Source organism: Dermochelys coriacea, chromosome 5 (assembly GCF_009764565.3).
Source record: "Dermochelys coriacea isolate rDerCor1 chromosome 5, rDerCor1.pri.v4, whole genome shotgun sequence".
Taxonomy (NCBI): Eukaryota; Metazoa; Chordata; order Testudines; family Dermochelyidae; genus Dermochelys; species Dermochelys coriacea.
This window is the reverse complement of record NC_050072.1, coordinates 21,213,935-21,239,850: the sequence shown is the minus strand read 5'-3', so window position 1 is coordinate 21,239,850 and position 25,916 is coordinate 21,213,935. Positions and strand designations below refer to the sequence as shown.

The 25,916-nt window shown below is 40.5% G+C and overlaps 1 protein-coding gene and 1 long non-coding RNA gene across 3 annotated transcripts in view; one reads left to right on the top strand and one right to left on the bottom strand.

The window, feature by feature from the left end:
• Positions 1–13,824, top strand: part of ATP8B1 (ATPase phospholipid transporting 8B1) — a 145,077-nt gene extending 131,253 nt beyond the window's left edge. For both annotated transcript variants that reach the window (XM_038401318.2, XM_043514306.1), the window contains 5 exons: positions 4,487–4,570; positions 6,050–6,295; positions 6,585–6,723; positions 8,291–8,421; positions 13,512–13,824. In XM_038401318.2, coding sequence (XP_038257246.1) covers positions 4,487–4,570; positions 6,050–6,295; positions 6,585–6,723; positions 8,291–8,421; positions 13,512–13,739 — 828 coding nt within the window. In that variant the 3' untranslated portion in view covers positions 13,740–13,824. The remainder of the gene's footprint in view (positions 1–4,486; positions 4,571–6,049; positions 6,296–6,584; positions 6,724–8,290; positions 8,422–13,511) is intronic.
• A 5,616-nt stretch (positions 13,825–19,440) lies between these two features.
• On the bottom strand, positions 19,441–21,883 carry LOC122460157. Its single transcript, XR_006281265.1, has 3 exons — positions 21,671–21,883; positions 20,670–20,671; positions 19,441–19,482 (listed from the first exon to the last, which is right to left on the bottom strand). It is a non-coding gene; the product is annotated as an uncharacterized LOC122460157 (long non-coding RNA).
• Positions 21,884–25,916: the final 4,033 nt, after the last annotated feature.

Here is a 25,916-nt window from a genome sequence, read left to right as displayed (position 1 = left end):
CTCCTACTAATAAGCAGATATGAAGCCTTGGTCGAGGGTTTAGAAAACAATGTTCCCTCTTCAGCGCTTACACCACATGTCCCTATTTTTGGATACTGTCTGTGACCATTCTCCCATCTAAGGCAGAATGTTACCACCGACAAGTGGGTTATAGAGGTCATCACAACTGGCTATTCGATACCTTTCCTATCCTTGCTTCCTACCCACCCGCCCACCCTCCCCGTGCCTCTTCAGGGACTCCTCTCATGAGTACAACCTCTCCTTCTATTTGGAGCAGTGGAACTTGTGCCCAAACGACACAGAGGGAAGGGGGTTTATTCCCATTATTTCTTAACAGAAAAGAAAATCGGGGGATGGCGACTGATCTTGACCTCAGGCGACTTAACAAATTTATCAAAAAGCAAAAGTTCAAAATGGTTACCCACACCACCATAATCCCAGCGCTGGAGCAGGGCGATTGGTTTTCAGCCCTCGACCTACAGGACACCTATTTTCATGTGACTATACATCCAGCCCACAGACGTTTCCTTTGTTTTACGGCTCGACACATTTTCAATACAGGGCCTATCCTACCCTTCGGCCTATCCACCACCCTCCATGTTTTTTCCAAGATCCTAGCCATAGTCACTGCCTACCTCAGGAAACAAGGGGTCATAATTTTTCCTTACCTTGACGATTGTCTCCTCAAAACTTCAATGTTCGACAAAGAGCTTCAATTCACGCAGCTCACTATCGATTGTTTTCCTATCCCTCGGCTTACAAATAAACAAAAACAAATCCACATTATCTCCTACCCAGCACCTGGAGTTCATAGAAGCATACCTCAGTTCCTGGACGGGAATAGCATCTCTCCCACCCGATCGCTTCAACACCATAAAATTATTGGCAACGAAACTCCACAATGGTCTTCAGGTCACTGCTCGAGACTGTCTACAACTACTAGGTCACATGGCCTTGTGCACTTTCATGGTCCAAAACATATGACTATACATGAGGTGCTTCTAAGCTCGGTTGGTTACAGTTTACAGACCGAATATGCATACTCTAAACAAGCCTCTATCCATATCTTTCAGAATCAAAGACACTCTCCTATAGAGGACAGTTTCCTCCAACCTCTGCTCTGGAGTCCCCTTTCTTCAGGATGCTCCATCCCTCATAATGACTACTGATGCATCCTTCACAGGGTGGGGTGCACACATGTCCCACCACACAGCCCAGGGGTCTTCAGCCGAATCCTCCCTGCACATAAATGTCCTAGAACTTTGAGCCATATGCAATGCCTGCCATCACTTCCTCCAATTAACCCAGAACCAATATGTACGGATAATGACAGACAAAATCGTCTGAATGTTCTATGTAAACAGGCAGGGAGCGGCTTGCTCTCACTTGCTTTGCACAGAAGCCATGAAGCTCTGGAAATGGTGCCTTGCGAACAACATTCGGATATCAGCTGCCTATCTTCCTGGAGCTATGAATACCACAGCAAACGAATTAAGCAGACGCTTTCCCTGGGATCACAAATGGGAGATAAACAAGACGATCATCCACAATATATTCTGCATACGGGGCTACCCAACCATAGACCTTTTCGCAACTGCGAAGAACACAAAATGTTCTGAATTTTGCTCCAGAGCAGGACTGGTCAAACATTTCCAGGGAGATGCGTTCATGATCCCATGGCACCAGGACTTGCTATATGCTTTTCCTCCGATACCAGTTCTCCACAGAGTTCTAACAAAGATATGGATAGATCGTACCACAGTAATTCTGATTGCCCCATCATGGCCCAGACAACAGTGGTTTCCATTCCTCACCAAAATATCAATCCGCCCACCAATCTCGTTGCCCCTAACTCCAAACCTCCTATCGCAGAAACACAGACAATTTCTTCACCCCAACCTAGTCATGCTTCACCTCAAAGCTTGGTTCCTACATGGTTCTCCCAGAATGAACTAGCATGCTCTGAGCAGGTTCAACAAGTGCTCCTACACCGCAGAACACAATCTACTCACATCACCTACCTCTGTAAGTGGAAGCGATTCATACACTGGTGCTCACCTAAACAACTTCTTCCAACTTCTGCACCTCTTCCGATCATACTTGACTACCTATTAGACCTCAAACAAGCGGGCCTTTCTTTCAGCTCCATCAAAGTCCACTTATCTGTTACAACTTTTCATGACAAGATCAACTATACCTCTATTTTTGCTCATCCAATCACCAAGTGTTTTCTTAAAGGACTCCAATCCCTATATCCGGACATTAAACCTCTACTCCTTCGTGGGGGAAGTTAATACTTCACTTAGTATTATCCCGCCTGACTCAACAACCTTTCGAGTCCCTACCAACTTGCTCCCTCTTACACCTCTCTATGAAAACAGCATTCCTGGTGGCAGTCATCTCCGTCAGATGGGCAGGAGAAATAGCAGCTCCCATGGTAGACCCATCGTATACACTATTTTTTTAAGGACAAGGTTACCTTCCGATTACACCCCAAATTCCTTCCAAAGATGCATTCATCATTCCAAATCAATGAGCTGATGCATCTACCAACTTTCTTTCCTAAACCACATGCAAACTCTTTTGAATCCACCATGCATATGTTAGACGAATGCAGGGCTTTATCCTTCTATTTGGATAGAACCAAGCCCTTTAGGAAGTCTTCTAGACTCTTTGTCTGCATCATGGAGCGTTCCAAACGGTCACCTGTTTCTACCCAGAGACTTTCAAACTGGATTTCTGAGTGTATCAGACTGTTCTATCAGATAAAGAAAGTGACACCTCCAGCCGGCATCAGAATTCACTCCACTAGATCTGTGGCTACCTCCATGGCCTTTCTATGCAAAGTTCCCCTGGCTGACATCTGTAAAGTGGCCACTTGGTCTTCTGAACACACATTTGTTAAACACTATGCCCTTACTCAAGGACCTCTGTCTGATACACGATTAAGCAGAGTTGTATTATCTACTGCATTCCTACCAAATATCTGAAGTCCCTACCTCCTTGAGATGCACTGCTTTGCAGTCACCTAGAATGGAGTGCCCACAGGGACATCTCTCTCTCTCTCTCTCTCTCTCTCAGAGGAGGTTAGTTACCCTGTGCAGTAACTGACGTTCTTCAAGATGAGTGTCCCTGTGGGTGCTCCACTACCCACCCTCCTCCCCTCTACTTCGGAGCCTCCATTGTAGAGAAGGAACTGAGGAGACCAATCACACACGCGTACTATGAAGGTGGGCAGGCTCTGCGCATGCATGACCGGTGCGAGTACTGCTGTAAAAATTTCTGGGAGAAGGGACGCACCAACACCTGGAGTGGAGCACCCACAGGGACGCTCATCTCGAAGAATGTCAGTTACTTAACAGGATGAGTAACCTCCTCTTTAACTAATCTGTATATATTAAGACAAGGTCCCTACCCCAGAAAGCTTACAAAGGAAGACCACAGTCCACAAGCTGTTCTTCCCAAGTGGACCAACTTGTAGGGATTTAGTTAGGCATTTAGTCAGGGATTTTTTTTTTGAGGATTTTATCTGGAGCTGGTCAAAATTTTTCTCACTAACATTTTTCCACAGAAAATATTAGTGGGAATGTGTCTATGCTGACGAAAGGTGTTGTGTTGTTGTTTTTTAAAATCAAAACAAAGGGGAAAACATTTTGACCCCATCCAAACATTTTGTTCTGATTTCCCCGTCCCCTAATTTTATATTAAATGTAAGGCTGAACTTGAAACCAAATGTTTTGACTGGCCCAAAATGAAACTTGTTCAGAGACTTCTTTTCACAGGGAATTTCTAAACTTGGACTTTTTGTTCTGATTCAGAACAACAATAACAAAAATTTACAAATGTCAGAATTTCCTACGGAATTGAAACAGTTTCCACCAGCTTTAATTACATCCATGAGGTATCGGTTCTTAATTTGATCACTGCTAGTATAGCACACTTATGGTCAAAAACTTCTGCAACTGTTGGAAGTTTCTGCTTTGAGTTCAGTGGAAGTTGCATGTACATAGCTAGGGAACAAATTCTGTCCTTTTAATGGTCACCTGTATAGACTATCAGGGTTGGAAGGAACCTCAGGAGGTCATCTAGTCCAACCCCTGGATTGACTAGATTGGTCAAAGCAGGACCAATCCCCCATTATTTTTTTTTTGGCCCCAGATCCTTAAATGGCCCCTATGAGGATTGAACTCACAACCCTAGGTTTAGCAGGCCAATGCTCAAACCCCTGAGCTATCCCTCCCCAATATAGTATGCTGCTTTAGTAAAAAGGGTGTGCATTTTAACACATATGCTCAAAGAACTATTTCAAGACTTTGTGGGTTAATGCACATTAACTTTAAACCCACAAAACCTGGTGATTCAATCAGTTTTCTTAATATTCTTGTTTAGATTAGATTGCTTCTGAATTAACTTTTTAAATGAAAATGATGTAACTAAATATAAAATAATATCTAATTAATAAATTTATATTTATTTTCTATTGCAGACAGCTTATGAAGACTGGTTTATCACGCTTTACAATGTGGTGTATTCCAGTCTTCCAGTTCTTCTAGTTGGCTTGCTTGACCAGGTATACTACTATGCTATTAAGAAAAATTATCCAAATGAATTTTAGAAGCAATTGTTAAAGAAAAAGATCAGAGTAAACATAATTGAAGTGACTTTTACTTCTAATCTGTGCCATTTTTAGGTTGCTAGATATCCTATTTATTAGAGGACGATAAGGCATGACCTGCTAGACTAGACAAAGCTACTCAACTTCAGATACGTTCAGTGTTGAATTGATGTGCTCAGATGTTTGTAGATCTTAGCAGATAGCTTTTCTCCATGAAGCTAATAGAAAATGCTGTAGGCTTCTTTTCATTAATAACTAGAAATACCTGAGCATAACAATTGCTGTGACTTTTTGTTCAGTCACTCGCTAGAGGGCAGTTCCCATTAATCCCATTGGTGGGATTAACACATAACTTCATTGAAAGAAATAAATCTGCATAAATGTAGATTAGAATTGGATGGTGATAGCTTTCTTCACAATGGCCTGATTCAGCAAAGCACTTCAGCACATAATTCCAACTGACTTCAACAGAACTGAAGTACATGGTTAAAGTTAACCATATATTTAAGTGCTTTGCTGAATCAGGGCCAATATGTATGTATAGTACTGTTGAATGGCAATAATGGGATTGATTATGAAGTATACTTGCATTATTTATCTTTGATTATAGTGTCAGAAGGTATTTCTATTTTAAAACCATTTTCAATGGGAATAAATTTGGCAAAAAAAATTTATGCTGAAAACTTCAATATTTTATTTTTAATCTGAATGGGTTTTAGATTTTATTTTGGATTTGCTTGATTTTTGCAAATTGGGCTTTCCTATAGATTTTGCATGCATAGAAATGCAATGCCTATGCAATGCATTTTTATGGTTGGGGGGGAGGTTTAGAAGAAAAGAAATTTCAAAATTATTCATGTTGTATGTATGCGTTAGATTTAAAAAAGAAAAAGGCCAGGAAATTGAGTTGCATTTCCCACAAAAATGCTCGCACTACCTTTTTGCATGTATATATTATAATAGACTCTTTCCATTACGCTGGGCATTGTTGCACACTATTATAGAAATATTTACAAATAGGTGTGAATGGAAGGTATGGAAATGGTACATCGTTTGAGTGATGAAGGAAAAATGTACCATATTCTTAGATATTCATATTGAATAAATACAAAGTCTAGATCATGGTGGCATGTTGTTCCTTTCATTTCTATACCAACACACTGCTGTTCTAGAGTCTCCCTGTCCATTTTCTAACTATTTAAAAATATAGCTTGCATTCATATATGCAAATATGAATTCAAGTTATGTATTTTTTTAAGCTTCTAATTTTTATCACTTTTGGGGTTAATACAGAGGTAGTCTGTTGGCTTGCCTTGCTTAGCTCCTCTATCCTCCCACCCAAAAGATAAATGTTGATGGGGGAAGATGTATACTGTGCTTCAGGTTCTATGGCTCCGATTTATTTCTAACTGCAGTAACTTTTCTTTTATTAAGGATGTGAGTGACAAACTTAGTCTTCGGTTCCCTGGTTTGTACATATCTGGACAGAAAGACTTGCTTTTTAACTACAAGAAATTCTTTATAAGCTTAATACATGGAATTATAACATCACTGATTATTTTCTTCATACCATACGGAGCATATCTTCAAACCATGGGGCAAGATGGAGAGGCACCTTCAGACTACCAATCATTTGCTGTCACTGCAGCCTCTTCTCTCATAATTACAGTCAATTTTCAGGCAAGTACATTTATCTTCATGATCTCCCCTGCTTCTCTGAAAGTGCATCTTTGTGAGAATAAACACTTAATTAGCATTCAGTTTAAATCTTTTTGCATATTGATATACTTTTGCCTGGTTACTATCTTCCCCTCTGGTATATTCACATAATATTCTATATTGTATTAGAACTATATAATGAATAGTTTGACCCAAGTGTCTGCATAACAGACAGTTTTCAGAATATTCAAATACATGCTTCCAACTTCTACATCTTAAATTCATTGTGAGTTATCTGATTTACTTTCAGATGGGTTTGGATACCTCTTACTGGACTTTCGTTAATGCTTTCTCTATATTTGGGAGTATTGCACTTTACTTTGGTATCATGTTTGACCTTCACAGTGCTGGAATACATGTTCTCTTCCCATCTAGCTTTCAGTTTACAGGTCAGTGTTTTGTTTTGTTTCACTATTCATGTGTTCTACCTCAAATGGTTATGTAACTAGAGTAAACACAGTACCAAAATGTCAGCTTATCAGATATCATTTGATGCCCAGAACCAGTAAGTAGAGGTGAATGTTAACTCACTTTAGAAAAACATTGCCTAGTTTATGGGGTCAACGTGTGTGTCTTAATCAAAATTGTTTTGTTGAAGTAGCTAACTCTTGAGGTATTTGTAGTTCCAAATTATGTAGTCAGTGGAATCATTCCTCCTTAATTATTTTATCTCAAGAAATAAAGAGCAGTTAAATTTTGATACCTGTGTTGTGCAGTGTAGGGTACAAAGCAGCAAAGTAAAAAGTGATCTGCAGCACAGAGTAAAGGGAAACCTGTAATCCTATGTTGAAGGCTGCTGTGTGGCTGTCAAGTTACTTCTGCACATCTGTGGGAGTAAGGCTCAAAGGTGAATGCTAATTTGCCTACTCACGCAATTGTCACATCTCATGACCTTTGATGTTTCCTATAACTTGAGCTATAATTTAAAAAAGAAAGTAGTATTCTCAAGCAAATTTTTCTAACCTTCTTGGCTGTGAAAAAGCTTGAAAATATAACCCGACTGCACCCTAAAGGATTGAAAAGGCAAATAAAAAGAACTCCAAACTTGTTGTTTATAAAAAGGTCTCATGATTTTGGGAGGCCTGACTCCAAATTTGTAAATGGTTTGGGTTAGTAATATTTAAGTGCCTTTTATGTGTCTACTGAACATGCTTGAGATTATCTTTTTTTTGCCCATTGTCCTTCACCATCCCAGTCTTTTTAATTTGTGATCTGGGTAAGTGAGTGGATGTGCAATGAGCTTTAGACTTATCTTCCCAAAGTCAGATGCCTAAACTTACTTGAAACCATATCACATTTATGCATAACAAATTTCCTGCTGCATACTGCACGGGGATGTAGTCACATATGAAACCAAATTACTTTCAGTTCAATATCAAAATCAATCTGAGAAAAATCCTGAGTTGCATCCTGTACAACATATTCATTCTCTTCGGCCTCTGCTTTTTAATAGTACTTCAGATTTTAGAATTTGTTCTACCTGGCTGCTTAAATTAAATGTTACGATTTAAGTGCTACAGTGCTTCCATATTAAATTAGCACTTACATTCTACACTCTGTATGTGTGTGTGTGTATGTGTGTATATATATATAAAATTACAATGATCCTAGAGGTTTCTCTTAATCAGTTTTTGCCCATTAAAAGCAATCAAAAAACCACATATGCCAGCCAAATATTTGTTCTCACCCTAACTTATCCCTTAAAGAGTTTTATAAGTTAATACAGTGAAAAGGAAATAAAAATGTTGTAAATTTGTGGCACGCTTCTGGCTCTCTCCTTACCTCAAACTTTTTCTTACTAGTGGCTTATTTTAGATTTCAATATAGTTGTATTCAAACACACTTGGAATACTTCAATTATACATTTCAGGACAGGAAACATGAATGTAATTTGTTGTGCTATATAAATTTAATTGAAAACAGATACAGACTAACTTTCACTCTTATTTCTCCCAGGGACTGCTCCAAATGCTCTAAGACAGCCATATCTCTGGTTGACAATACTTTTGTCAGTTGCAATTTGTTTGCTGCCTGTTGTTGCACTACGATTTTTGTCAATGACAATTTGGCCTTCAACAAGTGATAAAGTAAGTAGAAAAATTTGGTTAATTTGAACTGTATTTAGTTATATAAGTCAATAATATTCTTAATGTTCAGAAAATAAGATAACTGGTAGTGGCCTTTTGCCAAGAGCTGGGCATGGGCGACTTGTTGATTATCTTGTTCTGTTCATTCCCTCTGGGGCACCTGACATTGCCACTGTCGGAAGACAGGATATTGGGCTGGATGGATCTTTGATCTGACCCAGTATGGCCGTTCTTATGTTCTATAAGAAGAATGTCATTAGGACTGTGCATCTGGCTTCCTCAGGAGCCTGATGCATCCTAAAATGGCAATTTAGGGTTTCGCTGAAGGCCTAACCAAACTGGCAGTTTGGGAACCTTGCTAGAGACTGGTGGTCTGTTGCTTTGCCACCCCAATGGAGCAGGGACCGTCTCTGCTTTGAGATGGTCTTCTCAATACTCTCCCACTGAGCCTTCTCCCAGTCTGCTTCTGCCTCTTTGTCTGATCTGCTGTTTTCCTCAGTATGTGCTGGCCCACATGTATCTCCTTCTGCCACCTCTAACTCATCTGCTGACATTTCTCTCTTTTCCCTTCTTTATCTTCTTATTCTCTCTTTCCTCTTCTCTTTATTCTGTGGGGTAGAAGAGTGAAGATCTTCTTCCCTCCCAAACAGTTTGCCCCTTTCTCCATATCTCTAAATGGTGGGAAGTGACTGATGGTTAGAAAGGTCCAGGCCCTTCACATTTACCATAGAGCAGCAGGGAGCTTAATATATGTGAGAAGTTCTTGGTCAGGGAGTTCTCTAGTTGCTGCTTAAAGAATAGCTCTTTGTGTCTGATCTCACACTATACAGTGTCAGAAGTGACTGAATCCTTGTTACTAGTGAAAGAGTAAAAGAAAGGAGACTCCCCCCACCCCCCCAGACTGACAGTGTGGTGAATCAGTAGGGAAAGTGGAAGATCAGACAACAGACCTGCGCCAAGAAAGTCTGCACCAAGAAGGAGATAAAGCCCTTTCACAGCAGTGGAGTCCATAGTGCAAATGGCTCTGTTTGAGAGGCTTGATTTTGGTATCTCAGCTAGCTCTGCTCAAGCCAGAGAGTTGAGCAATTCCAGATTGCTTTAGGTTTAACAAATAAAGCACAAAAATACCTGGTAAATGCTTTGATATTTGCAGTGGGTGATGCTGAAGACATCCATGTACCTCATCCCCTCACTGATGAGGAAAAGAGAGACTACACAAAAGTGAAAGACGCTTTTGACAGCCGTTTCACAGACAGACAGAATATTACACATGAAAGGGCCAAATTTAAAGGAGGTTCCACGAGCAAAGAGAAACAGCTGTGATTTTTATTATTGTATTTCATAGGCATGCTGAACATTGCAAATACAAAGCATTAAAAGAATAACTAATAAGAGACAGGATAGTTGTTGGTATAAAATACTTCAATTTATCAGCACAGCTTCAGTAGACCCAAATGTCACACTAGCACAAGTGAGAATACAAGAAACCATAATGAAACAGCAATATAATTTATATGCTAGCAGCATATGGGAGACTGCATCAGACAATACTGAAACAGTAAAGAGGAAAGACTTAAATTAGAAAATAAGAACAGGGCACAACTAGAGAGTGGGAAACCAAAGAACCTTAATAAGAGGGAAATTTGGAAAAGCTGTGGAAGATGCAGCAAGACACTATGCCACAGCTGTCAACAATGTCCAGCCAAAGAAACAATATAGGAGATGCCAGAATATGGGACTTCCTGCAATAGCATGCAAATCACCAGGAGTAGTGGACACAATCCAAGAGGGAGTGTTATCAGACAAGCTGTTACTTTTAGGGGCTATATTCTCAATAGAGTAGAGAACTCCTTGGTACACAAGCATGAATCAAAATAGATGAAACCTTTAATTTAAAACTGGTACTGGGGTGGCAGTCACTGCAATTCAATAAATAAATAAAAATCATCAGCAATCCCGGAATGGAGATCTGCAAAGATCAAATAAGATTCTATATGGGAATAGATTGGATGTTTGTGGCCAGTTCCTTGGGAACCTGGAGAAAGAACAGAAAAGTCTTCCACAAATAATATATGTAATACAAGGATTGACAGCTCCCACAGTTGGGTTGCCAGCAATACAAGGACTACACCTAACAGAGAAACTGGAATGCACCAATGGCAAAAAGCAAGTGCGGGGGATGAGCACAACAATCCATATGCTGCCCCAGTCTGAGTAGGAAAATTCAGACCTCAGCAGAGGGTTGCAAAGTTTGTAACAAGGAAGAACTATCACTAGAAACATTACTGTCTATAAAGTTACCTGACAGATCTCTGCAGCAGGTAGCAACAGATTTTTTTTCTTTTCTGGAAAGGTCATACGTACATTATTATAGTCTGTTACTTTTCCAGATATATAGACTTGATTATACTTACACAGACTTCCTCAGCACAGGTCATACAGAAACTGAAGTCAATATTTGCAAAACATAGAGTTCATGAAGTCCTCATAGCTGATGATTGGCCTCAGTTTACTTCTGAAACATTCCTAGCATTTGCACAGGATTTGGATTTTGAACATTGTAATAGTAGTCCACATTACACCCTGAGCAACGGGGAGGTGGAGAGAGCATTTCAGATTTTAAAAAGACTTCTGCAAAAATCAGTGGACCCATATAAAGCACCTCTGGCATATCAGTCAGCACCCCTCGCATCTGGACTATTTCCAGTAGAATGTCTAATGGGAAGATATCTACCTGTGGCTCCCATACAGCTTAAACTGAAGTGGACACACCTGAAGGAATTTAGAAAATGGGTGCTGAAATACAAATTTGGCAGCAACAATACTTCAATATCAGAGGGGTAGCTGTGTTAGTCTGTATCCACAAAAACGATGAGGAGTCTGATGGCACCTTAAAGACTAACGGATTTATTTGGGCATAAGCTTTTGTGGGTAAAAAACCCACTTCTTCAGATGCATGGAGTGAAAATTACAGATACAGGCATAAATATATATTGGCACATGAAAAGAAGGGAGTAGCCTTACAAGTGGAGAACCAGTGTTGAAGGCTAATTTAGTCAGGCAGGATCAACTATCTGAACTGAGACCAGGGAACAAAGTGTGGCTCAAAGGCTCCCAGAGTTTCAGAACTACTCTGAACTTGGCAGAAACTCCCAGATGTTACCTAATGGCAACTCCAAAAGGACTTCTCCAGGGGTATCAGGTTCATTTTCAGTATTTCCCAATCCAGTACCGAGAGGATCTGGGACCTGCAGGTACTCTGTCAGGAAGTGAACCCCTCCAAAGGGAAACTCAACAGCAATGAGAACACTGTCTGGAAGACTGGTCAGACCCACTCAAAGACTTGATCTTTAAAATACTGCTCAGAACTATGTGGATGCAATTCATAAGGGGACATACTAATGCAAATAGTTTTAAGGAATTTGAAGTTTATTTTTAATTGTGTGTATATATGCCAGAGGTGGCCAAACCGCAGCTCACGAGCAGCATGCGGCTCTTTTACAATTAAAGTGTGGCTCATGGAGTACCCCATAGAGCCCCCCCCTCCATTCGCCACCTATCAGACTGGGAGGGAGCTCGGGGCTTCTGCCTTGTGGTGGGGATAGGGACTTCTGCCCAGCAGAGATGGGGGTGTTAGGACTTCAGCCCTGTAGGGCACACCTGCCAGGGATCGGGGCTTCAGCAGGAGAGGGGCTGAATCCCCAGCATGCACGTCCCATGGGGCTGAAGCCCTCAGACCCACCTCCCCACAGGGCAGAAAAGCCTCTAGCCCCACCACCCTGCTTCAAGGCAGAAGCCCCACTCTGACTGGCACGCCATGGCTCTCGGACTTCTGAAGATTGTCGTACGTGGCTCAGAGGGTCAGTAAGTTTGGCCACCCCGGTATATATATTGGTTGATAAATTAAGTTTTAATCTTTTATTAGAAAGAAAAGAGGATGTGAAGTAGCTATAGAGTTCCTGGTCCTCAGCAGTTACCAGAGAGGACCTGGATGTGTTGCAGTGGGGAGCTTAATAAATGTGGCAACTTCTTGGTCAGGGAGCTTTCTCGTTGCTGCTTAAAGCATGACTCTTTGTATCTGTCCTCACACTAAAGTGATGATATCCATATCTGATCTAAGGAAGCCTATTCTATCACCCCCATTACATCAAGAGCCAGCAGAATGGGGTGCAGGCAGTTTCCAGGCAAACTAAATACTTTCTGGTAATTGGGCTGGGTGGGAGAGATGGGACGCACGTGTGTGTTGTGTGCGTGAGGAGGTGGGGTGCTTGAGAATCTTCATTCTTAATATTGGATTGTCTGCAGAATTTTATATATGCTTTTTTTTAATCATGATCTTAAGTATTTTAGTGCTGAGTCCATCCATAGGTCCAAAACTTTCTAAATAATCCCTATCTGAATACCAGTTGCCTGACATTCTGCCTTGGCAAGACGCATGTCTGGCCACAACTGTTAAAACAGGCTTTCATATATTTATCTTCCCTATACTTCAATTTGCAATCTGAACACATAGCAGTGGCTAATGTAAACCCTCCCAGGCTCACTTTGGATTAAAAAAAATCTGTCATTTTTGGCTTCAGACTATATTATAGTTTTATTTGTATTTACCACTTTAAGTTTGTGGCAAGAGGCAGCAGAGGTTTCCTTTTGGGTTTGTGTGTTTGTTTGTTTTTACCTAGAACTGGCAAGAAAGCCCCTTGTGGGATAAGAGTTGCGATTATTAAAATCCTATTGTCTTTTAGATTTTATTTTTAAAGCCATTGCCATCTGTAAACAAGAAAATAAGCTTAGATACAAATGTCAAATTTTTCATTTTGTTTTCTACACAACATGCCCACTCTAGCTTGGAATGCCTTAAGAAGTTAATAAAAATGCAAAATAAAACAATTAAAAAAAATCTGTTTTTTTTTTTTAAACATATGCTTCTGGTTTTAACTCAGTCAGGTAAATTTTAACAAGAAAGAAACTCTTTTATAAAACTTGTAACACTTTTTTTAAAGTTACCATCACATTGTTCCCAAGACATTAAGTACAAATGAGCATCTGTTTTCCCTCTAAATTAACCTGTTACACCCTTTCCTTTCATAAAGATTCAGAAGAACCGTAAGAAATACAAGACTGAAGAACAGTGGAAGCGAAGGCAGAGCACTTTTCGTCGAGGGATATCAAGCCGTCGTTCTGCTTATGCTTTCTCACATCAACGGGGATATGCTGATCTTATTGCTTCTGGACGTAGCATACGTAAAAAACGAGCACCTTTAGATGCCGTGCTACGCCACAAGGTGGCCGAAGGTAGACAAGTTGGTGAGACCAGCTGATGATTGTCTAAGATTTAAGTTCTAGAAGACAGGCTTTTTAGCAAAATGATTGCACAAACAATGTTAGTTTTTTTTATGGAAGACTCAAGATATTTAAAACACAAGATGATATGAGGTTATGAAGATTTCAAGATATTCTTACAAAACTGCTTGGTTTGGGAATATTGAAAAATAGAAAAAACCAAGAAGTGTGTGTTGTTTTAAGTAAATCCTAATTCTTGTGCAAATATAATGTGAAACTGAAGGCTGTATAAAATTCTAGGGTCTAAAAACCCAGAGTTTTAATTTTTTAAGTGATGCTTGGAAATGCTAAATTTTATCCCTTTTTTTTAATTAGAATCATGAAATATAATTGCAGCACACATTTCATACCTTATTTTAAAGATGAACTGCTGAGAAGCAAACAAACAATCAAAGCAATCAAATGTGCCACTTTGTTAAACAATTCTATTTATTCAATGGTAAGGGTGAATTAGATAACTAATATTTTTCTTCCTTTGGGGAGCCATGCAATATGACCTTTCATATTGCTAAATTAGGCTCTATGGTGGTATGTTGTAGTCACTCACTTATTTGGAACAGATTAACACATTTTAGTGAAAATACAGTTGTAGGTGTAGTTACACTCCATTCCTGTTTACTAAATGGTTCAGTCTTTTTTTTTTTTTTTTTTTAAACTCTTACAGTTCTATCACTGGCTTGGCTTATTCTTTCAATAACTTATCTGTGTCTCAGGAGAAGAGTGTTCTGGAAAACAGTGAAGACCTCATAGGATTTTTTGAAACACTTTCCCTGAAATATTTTTGTGTCTACCTACTTGTATAGTATTTCATGATGTTGTTTGGTTATTGGAAAACGGCCTTTTGAATTGGCAGATTTGATTTTTTTCATTTGAGTTTCACAATGCAACAATTTATAAGAATAGATCAGGAAGAATAGGCCACTTTTAAGTTGAACATACTTCATTTGGTAATTGTTCAACAGTGTCCTCTAATAAGGGAAGGAAGGGGGGAGAAAGTCTCTCCGTTTTTTTCTTTTTGTGGTACATATTACACGCATAGACGCGCGTGCACACACACACTCTCTCTCACATAGTTTCCTCAACTTTAGGATGTATAAATGTTTCACCTTTTTTATATATATAATACTGACTTACACCAGCATTAATAACTTTTCCAATGTTTTTTAATAGGGCATAAACACAATGTGTACAGTTAATCTTTTAGATCTAGGCAAAGAAATGTACATTTCATAATTTTAATGGAGCAAATGCAAGAAAGTTTACAGGGTTTTTTTTCAATAAGTAAATGGATGGGAGCAGTATAGTTAATTTTAAAGAAAAGGAAGTGTATAATTTCAGTTTCTCTCATTGAGAAATGTGAGAATGGTCAACAATACAAGTGTCAGTCTTCTAAATTGGGTGCAATATTAATTTTAATATACAAATTGATTTGGATATATTCCATTTACATGTAATTGAGGGTTAATATGTAACATTTTGTTTATGATAACAAATGCTTTCATAAAATATCTTAAATTTTAATCTTTTGATCAATGTGGAAAAAAGTGGTTTTTACCATATTTATGTTTTATTTGAATGATTATTAAACAATTCTGTGTAAATAAGGTTGCTGCTACTTGTAAATCAGTCTGAATTATTGGATTGAGGAGTTGCTTGTGTAATAATATACAAACAAAATATTTGTTAGCTGTTGGGAGAAAACATCTGAGATATTTCTTGTCCTATCAAAGGTTGAAAGTCAAACAGCTAGCCACTTAGAGCAGGGCTTCTCAGACTTTTGTACTGGTGACCCCTTTCACACAGCAAGCCTCTGAGTGTGACCTTCCCCCCCTTATACATTAAAAACACTTTTTTATATATTTAACACCATTATAAATGCTGGAGGCAAAGCGGAGTTTGGGGTGGAGGCTGACAGCTCGCGACCCCCCTATGTAATAACCTCATGGCCCCATGAGGGGTCCCAACCCCCAGTTGAGAACCCCCGGCCTAGAGCAAGAATGCTCTTAAGAGAAGATAGCATTGATCAAAAGAGTGGAAAGATGTTGTATTTTGGGCTGGGCAATTGGTAGTACTGAACTGAAGAGGAGAACATTTTTAAAAGATTATATTTATTTCAGAGTGCAGTTTACACTTAGACTTATGTATCTCTGCTACATTTCAGTCTTCATCTGAATTCTTTAAGCCAGCGGTTCTCAAGCGGGAGTCCATGGGGCCTGCTGCTGAAACGCAGTGCCCTGAGCCCCAGCGCCGCCCTTTCCCCACACACCCGTCAGGCTGAAGTGGGCAGTGGTGCAGAGCTTCAGCCCGGCACCCTGTCCCACCCCTGCGGGACAGAAGCTGAAAGCAGTGTAGAGCTGAAACCCTAAGTTCCCCGTCCTTCCCTGCCCCAAAGCCGGGGCTGAAACCCCGACATGGGCAGAGTTGAGTGAGTGGGCACAAGTGTTGCCCCCCCAAACTGCAATGCCTTACCAAGAGCGGGGCAGTCCTTGGGGCAGCTCCACCCCCACACCTCCTCTCCCGCAGCTCCTGCCCTCTGGCCAGGTCCTAGGCGGGAAGCTGGAGCCAGGCAGTGTGGACAGCTGCTCCACTGACAGGTGGTGCCACTATGGAGCAGGCAGCCATGGCATTCCCCCATCTGCCTTTAGTGCCTGGGGTTGTCTGCTTCTCAGCTTCCAGCCTCCTTTGACTGCTCATGCAGCTGGTCAGAGCTGCCCAGCAGAGCCCTCAGGGAGCAGCTACTGGCACACAGCCCCGAACAGGTAAGGGCCTGCTGAGGTGGGTCAGAGGGTGGAGGTGGCACTCCCTCCCTGGACCCTGCTGTTGCATAGCTGGCCAGAGCCCTGCTGGCCCTTGCCCCTCCCCCCCAATAGAAGTCAAACTATGCCTATGCCCAAGGGTTCCCACCCCTGGCCTGGGGCCCTGAGACCTCCCCCCCCAGGCTCCGGCCTGGAGTTGTTCTAGCATGTTGAAGGGGGCGCTTAGAAAGAAAAAAGTTGAGAACCCCTCCTTTAAGCCATACTGGCTTGGGCTGTGATTTTGTCTGATCTCACACACTTATACCAGTATCAGCATCAGCCTGCAGAGAGACCTCCATGGAAACACAAGCTTTTGCAGGAAGTGGTGCTAATTTCATCTGATGGAATTCTTTCAAGTCATTTAAGACATGACTTAATATGGTACTAAAAGACAACTTCCACTGGAATTACTGCCTTTCAGATGAGGCTTAGTCCCTGTTCATTTAAAAAACCCATGGTACTGACAAGTAACAATTTGGTCAAGTATACTCTGCCTACCTGAATTCTCCTGGAAGCTTCAGTTGGGTACAGTATTTACAGCATGCCCTGAGAGGTTGTGTACAGTTGCCATGTACTGTGTGATGCCTCTTGTAAACTACCTTTGAGAGAGCTGCAATGCAGTGGTGGGTTTATGGATCCCGGTGTCATACAGTTGGACAAGTCCTCTGGGATTGTGTAGAAGAACTCAATACTGTCTTGATGACAGCCTGATATATCTCTGGCCTGATGGGACTCCATAAACTGCTATCCTCTGCCAGTTATTCAGTGGCCCCCTGAACCTGACATTATTCTCAAAGGTCACCATAGTATGTAAATTATCTGTGGCAGATGCCATGGGAAGGCAGATAGGCAGAGTGCTGATGACAGTCTTTTGTGCTGAATCAGATTAGCAATACTAGAATCTTTAAAATCTCTTATGGCTGTGCTGAAGACTGTCTTTCTTCACTACCACCTTGCCTAGCTGAACTATTTAAGATGGTTAACAGCTTGGTAAATTAGAACTGTTTGCATCCATCGCTGCTTAACTATTGCTCACTGTGATGATCCCCTCTGGTGTTATCCGGACCCGTGATCTGCTAGGTCACTCTAATCCTTGACTCTGGGAGCCAGCCTTACCCTACTCTGCAGTGAGAACCCCCACTCTGGGGCTGTTCACACACAGCCTCTGGCACGTAAGCTGCTCCTTGGATTGTGCAACCGAATGATACTAGCCAGTATCTCCGGTCCCAGACACAACCCTAGGAACTGCAGTCTTGCAGTGTCAGTTATGCCTGCTGGACTGCAAGCTTTAGTAGGGCCAGGATTTCACCAAATGTTTAATAGTGATGTGGGTAAAAAATTGGCATGAGCGAAGACTTATTCTAGGGCAGAGTTCCTCTCACTTCTGGTAGAGCCTGTTTCCCCATCTACCACAGAACTGTGGTGTATTTTGGCACACATTTTCCAAATTGGTCTGAATCTGTCTAGCAGAATTTAGAGGTTATATTTACAGGTAAAATTTGTATGTATTCTTCACGAGCAGTTTCTCTTATAAATTTTGCTAGCAAGCATTTATTTGTATTTGTTAGGTTTCAGAGTAGCAGCCGTGTTAGTCTGTATTCGCAAAAAGAAAAGGAGTACTTGTGGCACCTTAGAGACTAACAAATTTATTAGAGCATAAGCTTTTGTGAGCCACAGCTCACTTCATCGATGCATTTGGTGGAAAAAACAGAGGAGAGATTTATATACACACAGAGAACATGAAACAATGGGTTTATCATACACACTGTAAGGAGAGTGATCACTTAAGTTTCAGAGTAGCAGCCGTGTTAGTCTGTATTCGCAAAAAGAAAAGGAGTACTTGTGGCACCTTAGAGACAGTCTCTAAGGTGCCACAAGTACTCCTTTTCTTTTCACTTAAGATAAGCCATCACCAGCAGCGGGGGGGGAAAGGAGGAAAACCTTTCATGGTGACAAGCAAGGTAGGCTAATTCCAGCAGTTAACAAGAATATCAGAGGAACAGTGGGGGGTGGGGTGGGGGGGAGAAATACATGGGGAAATAGGTTTCAGAGTAGCAGCCGTGTTAGTCTGTATTCGCAAAAAGAAAAGGAGTACTTGTGGCACCTTAGAGACTAACAAATTTATTAGAGCATAAGCTTTCGTGAGCTACAGCTCACTTCATCGGATGCATTGTCCAGTTTGGCCAATGTACATGGCAGAGGGGCATTGCTGGCACATGATGGCATATATCACATTGGTAGATGCGCAGGTGAACGAGCCTCTGATAGTGTTGCTGATGTGATTAGGCCCTATCATGTGCCAGCAATGCCCCTCTGCCATGTACATTGGTCAAACTGGACAGTCTCTACGTAAAAGAATGAATGGACACAAATCAGACGTCAAGAATTATAACATTCAAAAACCAGTTGGAGAACACTTCAATCTCTCTGGTCACTCGATCACAGACCTAAGAGTGGCTATACTTCAACAAAAAAGCTTCAAAAACAGACTCCAACGAGAGACTGCTGAATTGGAATTAATTTGCAAACTGGATACAATTAACTTAGGCTTGAATAGAGACTGGGAATGGATGAGTCATTACACAAAGTAAAACTATTTCCCCATGGTATTTCTCCCCCCCACCCCACCCCACCCCCCACTGTTCCTCTGATATTCTTGTTAACTGCTGGAATTAGCCTACCTTGCTTGTCACTATGAAAGGTTTTCCTCCTTTCCGCCCCCTGCTGCTGGTGATGGCTTATCTTAAGTGATCACTCGCCTTACAGTGTGTATGATAAACCCATTGTTTCATGTTCTGTGTGTGTATATAAATCTCTCCTCTGTTTTTTCCACCAAATGCATCCGATGAAGTGAGCTGTGGCTCACGAAAGCTTATGCTCTAATAAATTTGTTAGTCTCTAAGGTGCCACAAGTACTCCTTTTCTTCTTGTATTTGTTGTAAGTCAGCTGTTTGATCTGGTGATTCATTATTACTTTGATTCATTAGTGTGACTAATTATGCTATGATAGCCATATTATCTTTTGTCAGAGTGGGGAGGGCCAATAAATGCCAAGATTTTCCTGCCTTGTCTTCTCACCCCCCAGTAAACTATCTTCATGAACAAGAAGAGTCGCACACTACTACCAGTAGAGTATGTACCACTTATGGCACATTATTAATTTGCAGTAGTACCTACTATATGCACACCACTTTCCAGACACTTAAGGACATTCCTAGTTCTGAGGCTCTCACAACCTAATGAGGGGTCACACATGTACAGGGATGACTGTAAAAGGAATCTAATGCATGGAGTTGAAGCTTTCTGATAAAGAGAGAGTTGACAAGATCAAGCACCATATTGCAGGGATGAAAAGACTCTAGTGAAGCTATTTTAAATGACTGTTCAAAAGACAAAAATATTGTTACATTGGAGTGATCTCTTATGTCAGGAGGTTGCTTAAAGATAGTAGCACAGATTTCATGGCACATCTGTCTGATGGAATTTCATCACGATAACTTCCTTGTTCTGCTGTCTCTAAATTTATGGGCATGCTTTCGTGCAACATACCCATCAACATGCAAAGTCTAGGTAGATTTTAATCCTGGGCAGAAATATTTTGTAATGTTATTGAAGTGTTTAATTCAGAAGGAGCTTGTTCAGTCAATTTATTACCTGTAAACCTAAACCTGGGTATCTTTACTAAGACAAAGGCAGAAAGCATGCCAAGGCATGTTCATTAGGATGATCTTGTAAAAAAAAAAAAAAAAAAAAAAAAAAAAAAAGCAAAAAAACCTTCTTTTTAAAAAAAATAAAATAAAATAAAAAGCTTAGACAAAACTGATTCAGCTGAGGCATCTAAATAAAGAAAAGTTTAGTAAATGAGAACACACAAAGATGGGGAGGTTTGCAGGGCTATGAATTCTTCCCCCCCCCCACTTTACAATCTTAAAATGGCTCCCTGGAGAAAGAAGCCCGAACCAGCCAGGAGGGCTCTGATGAGTTCTGCCCTCCCCTCCCCTAGGCAAGCTTGTCTGGCCCAGAACAAGCCTGATGACAGCAAGCATATTAACAAGCATGACTTCAGGCTCTATGGGACAAGCGGGGGGAGGTAATATCTTTTATTGGACCAACTTCTGTTGGTGAGAGAGACAAACTTTCGAGCTACACAGGGTTCTTCCTCAGGTGTGGGAAAAGTACTCAGTGTCACAGCTAAATATAAGATCGAACAGACAATTTTAGTATAGTTAGCATGTATTCTAAAGGACCATTCAAGGTGAAGTGGTCCATGAACACCCCTGGACAAAAAGAAAGAGGGGTGTGTGTGTGTGTCGTGTTAGTGGCTTGTTGTAATAAGCCTTTAAATCTACTGCCTTTATTAAGGCCATGATTTTTACTGGGTTAGTAAAAACTACTTAGGCTGGGAATGGTAAATATCGAATAGTTGCTGGAAATAATCGCTTTTGGTATTGATCCAAAGACTGTTCTTCTGATTGGCCAATGTTTTGTTTCACATCAAAATTCCCTGCAGTGACAAATGGAAAGACTTTGCATTCTATGCCCATTTTAGTAATGTAACTGAATTACGGGCAGAATTCAGATTACAGGAGGATGCTTTAAAAACAGTACCCACGTTTGGACATTCTATTCTTCCCTTTAACCTGCATCTTACTAGCCAGGAACAGGAAATTCGGGAGTTAACTAGCCCCTGTTGGTGGAAATAAGTGTACAAAGTAGAATTACATCCATGGTGACGACTAATTAAAAGCTTTGGTAATTATGATAATGTAAGTGTGGTCATTTTAATTCTACATTGTCAAGTTTATTAGTGGTACAAAATGTTGCAAAATAGTACACATTTTAAAAATGCTTAATGTAGTAAATCCCACATAATCAGGTTTTAAGGTGGAGAATGTAGGATATAAGTATTCAATTAAAGAATTAAAGTTAGCTTAAGTTTAGTTAAGGAAATATATGTGTTGTAAAGAAAGGCCTGACTAGCAAGTAAAAGGAAGGCCTTGAAAATAATAAATGATGAGGACAGAAAGAATAAAGTAGGAAGGATGTCTGATTCAAAGAATAACTAACAAAATAAGGGGAAGTTTCTAAAAAAGCCTCTGATCAATAGGGGTGACTGCAGAGGAAGAGAATGTCTTAAAATGAGCCAACACAGCTCTTCTCTAGCCTACACACCCGTGTTAAAGCCTATGTGAGCCCAGGTGCCATGGGAAAACTGTTGAACAGCAACTGCATACAGCAGGGGTGGCCAATCTGTGGCTCCCTGTGTAAGCACCGACTCCGGGCTGGAGCTACAGGCACCAATTTTCCAACGTGCAAAGGGGATGTTCATTGCTCAACCCCTGGCTCTGCCCCCACTCCACCCCTTCCCACCCCCTCCTCTCAGCCTGCCATGACCTCACTTCCCCCCTTCCCCCATACACACACATGCCACAAAACAGCTGATTGGGAGGTCCGGGGAGGTGGTGATTAGTGAGGCTGCAGGTGGCCAGGAGGTGCTTGGAGCAGGGAGGAGCTGATGGCGGGGCTGCTGACATATTACTGTGGCTCTTTGGCAATGTACATTGGTAAATTCTGGCTCCCTCTCAGGCTCAGATTGGCCACCCCAGCATATGGTATCATTTGGCTGATGGATTTTTAAAAAATTATGGTTAAATTAGTGTTTGGTAATTTCTCATATCAATTTTAAAATATTAAAGATTACAACAAATAGTATCTAGGTTCCCCGCCCCGCAAGGCAAAAAGAGCCCAGATCAAGGCAGCAGTTTCACAATGATTATTCCTCTAAGGACTGTATTTAGTAAGTACAGTTTTGCAAGCTAAGTGTACTAAATTTTTTTTAAAAAAGCAAAAAACAAGTTTAGAACTGCCACAAAAATTTGGCTAAAATGTCAGTTAATTTTTAATTTAATTTTTAAAAATTAAGGTATTGAAAGTTTTTGCACAAAGTAACATTACAAAATATGAAGAAAATTGAACAGTTGGGAGGGAGTTGTAAAAATATTAAAAAAAATGTTTTTTAAAAAAAATGGTAAAGAGAATGCTTAGTTTAATAACAAAACATAGTTATGGCAGTATAACTCAGTGCAGTCCTGCCCTATGAAACCTTTAGTAGTAAAACAAATTATGCAAAGAGAAGCTCATATGGTGACAACTACCACCACTATATGCCTTTTTTTTTTTCCTCCTCTGAAAAGGCTTTACAGCCATCTGAAGGAAATGGGCTCTTGCCAGAAAATGTGTCTGTAAATAATAAATTATGCTAACTGCTGCAGGCAGTGTGACAATCTGTTTTAAATTATTAAACTAGAAATAATTTAATCAAAATCTCTAAAAGACATGGATTTCTATATGGTGTAACTACTTCCAAAACTTGTAAAAATGTAACCATAATAAAATTTTTAAAAAAATGAAGAGCAATTATAAAGTTAATATTTTTAGTAACTTTTATATTAAAATGAAACAGAATATTTCATGGGATTTTAATGGTTGGAGGTTTTGTTATGATTTTGAATAGCCATTGCACTATTTAAAGTGGTTTTTATTATTTGCAATTAATAATTTGTTAAAAGAAAACAGAATTTGGATGGCATCTTTGAATAGCATTTCAGTGACTGGGGTCCGCTTATATTTATTTATTTATTGTGTGCGGGGGGTTCTTAAAGCACTCAGCTATTTAAAAAAGAAAACACAACCTACAGTGGCTCCTTTTTTGAGCCCTTGTAGGATTTTATTTCATATTTTTGTAAACCCTTTTACAGTATATGCTACATGTTTTATAGAATGCATACTTTTGTATAATTTAATTTTTACACTATATTATTACACTAGGTGCTGTACAAACAGAACAAGGAGACAGTCTCACTATTTATCCCCCCTTTCCCTGCTCCAAAGACATACTTATGCTTGTAAATTATTTTCTATTGCATGAAATTACAGATTGAGTTCCCAGTCATAACTTCCATCTAGAAATTATGCACATTAGGAAATCATTCTTTTCAGATTCTCATTCCTGAAGAATAAGCACAAGACAGGTGGATACTCAAACAAGGGGTGGGCGGGGCGGGTTAGATTTCAATTTATTTTAGCTCACAAGCCCCCTTGCACAAATGATATGTTGAGGTTTTCTTTGCTAGAGAAATAACTTGTGTTTAGCTGATTATCTTCTCTAGAATGACTCTCAATACACATCTGTCTAAAGACAAAACTTCCTCAGTTATGTCTTGGGTTGTGCTAGGTACCTTTTGGCTGACCTTAATGCTAACCTTGACTCGGGCTGAATTTTGTCAGCTCCCTGTGTTACTGCCCATGGGTATGGAGTTCACCACCCATGGCTCATAGTGGCTGGAAGCACAGACAGGTGAGCTCTGAACTGCTTTCCTGGTGACCAACTGCTCTGGGCAGGTGATCAGTGAACTAATTCCTGGTTCATCCATACCAGATCTATAAATAGCTGATCCATCTATAACAGATCTAGAACTAAACTCAACAAACATATGGAGGGTGTCCTCTGAGTGGGTTGACAGCTAATCAGCAGCCACGGTGAAGGTACTATTTGTTTGCATTTTGGACAGAGACAGCAGCACTGTAGGACCTCAGCTCCCCTGGGAGAAACTAAAAGGTGTCCAAGACAATTTCAGAGGGAGTTGTGAAGTTAGGTACTCACCAAACCAGTGACCAATGCTTGGAGAAAATGAAGGGTCTGGAGAAGGGGCTAACAAAGGCCAAAGGCTATAATCACTACTTAAGTGTCCATCTCCTCCCAGAATGGATGAAAGACTGTTCCATCACAATAGCTAATAGACACTGCCATGGTGATATTACTGAGGGACAGGTGGTTGCATCTGAGAACCATCGGGCCCAGGCCAGTGCCTCTAAGACCAGAGTTTCCAATATACTGGGGGCTGAAAAATTTTATGGCCTTTCTGAGTCTCATTTTCAACTGGTTAGTTTGTGGTCAGTAGTGTCTAATGTTGTAGTCTCTTTTGTATCCCAATTGCTAGAACTATTGATCTTTCTGTTATATATATAAGGCCTTACCAAATTCACAGCCATGAAAACCACATCATGGACCATGAAATCTGGTCTCTGCCCATAAAATCTGGTCTTTTGTGTGTTTTTCCCCTATACTATACAGATTTCATGCAGGAGACCAATGTTTCTCTAATTGGGAGCCTGACGCAAAAGAGAGTTGCAGGGGTTCATAGTATTGCTACATTTACTTCTGCTCTGCCTTCAAAGATGGGCAGCCGGAGAGCGGAGGCCGTTGGCCAGGGGCTCAGCTCTGAAGGCAGTGCCCTGCCAGCAGCAGCGGAGAAGTAAGGGTAGCCGTACACTAGGGTAGGGCCCTAGTTATATATAACAAATTATATATTTTAGTGGTACTATAGAATGGGTGACACAATTTAGCCAGAAACTAAGATTCAGATTCTGTTCCTAGTGTGGACATAATGTCTATTATGGAGTAGTACTCAGATTACCTCCCATATCTGCAACCTGTTCTTGTATCTTAGTATGTACTGGTGCATGGGATGATGCAAGGTCAGTGCCTGATCCTGATTTTATTGAAGTCACTCTAAATTCATTCGGAAACTGGAGAAGAATGCAGGATCCTGCTTTATTAAATAGAATGTATAGCTGCGAGCACACCTCAAAATGGCTCCATGATATGCATCAGTTTGGTTTTTTTTTTTTAAATATATTTCAAGTTCCATAGTAATGGGAATTCACTCGTGTTTGACCCTGTAAACACTTACTATTTAAATCCCTGCTGCTGCAGCCTCACTTTTCCCCCTATGCCCCTGAATATCTGAATCCATCACTACTATTCACTATCTGAATAAGGAGGGTGGAATTTGGTACATATAGTGTGCATCTCTGACCAAATGTGTAAACTCTAGTCAGGGGTGGGAAATGTTTTGTGTTGTACCACTTTATCATTTTTGTTAACTGTAATAAGAACAGTGTTAATATACTCTACCCGAAAAGGACTTCTTCTTTCTCTGCTGCAGCATACACCTCAGTTCGTAGTAAGTTTTCAGTACCATACAAGGGGCCAGCAATGCAGTCCTTCCGTTGCTCTGCGGTGCAGCTTCTGCCTTACATGCACAAGCAGGGGATGATGGGCTTCTTATGCAGCATGACTGTAATAAACATTTCATGGCAAAAATGAGACGATACAGCTCAAAATCAAATTAAAAGCCACGCCGAGGGTCGCATTATTAAGATTAAAACAAAATATAGTAGGAAGCAGGAAAGTAACAGCGGAGGTGAAGGTACAGGGGGCTTCTACGATTATTTAAAGGTCTGTCAACCTCTCTGGAACCAAGCGGCTTTTTATTCTTTCCTCCTTCAGCTGTTTTG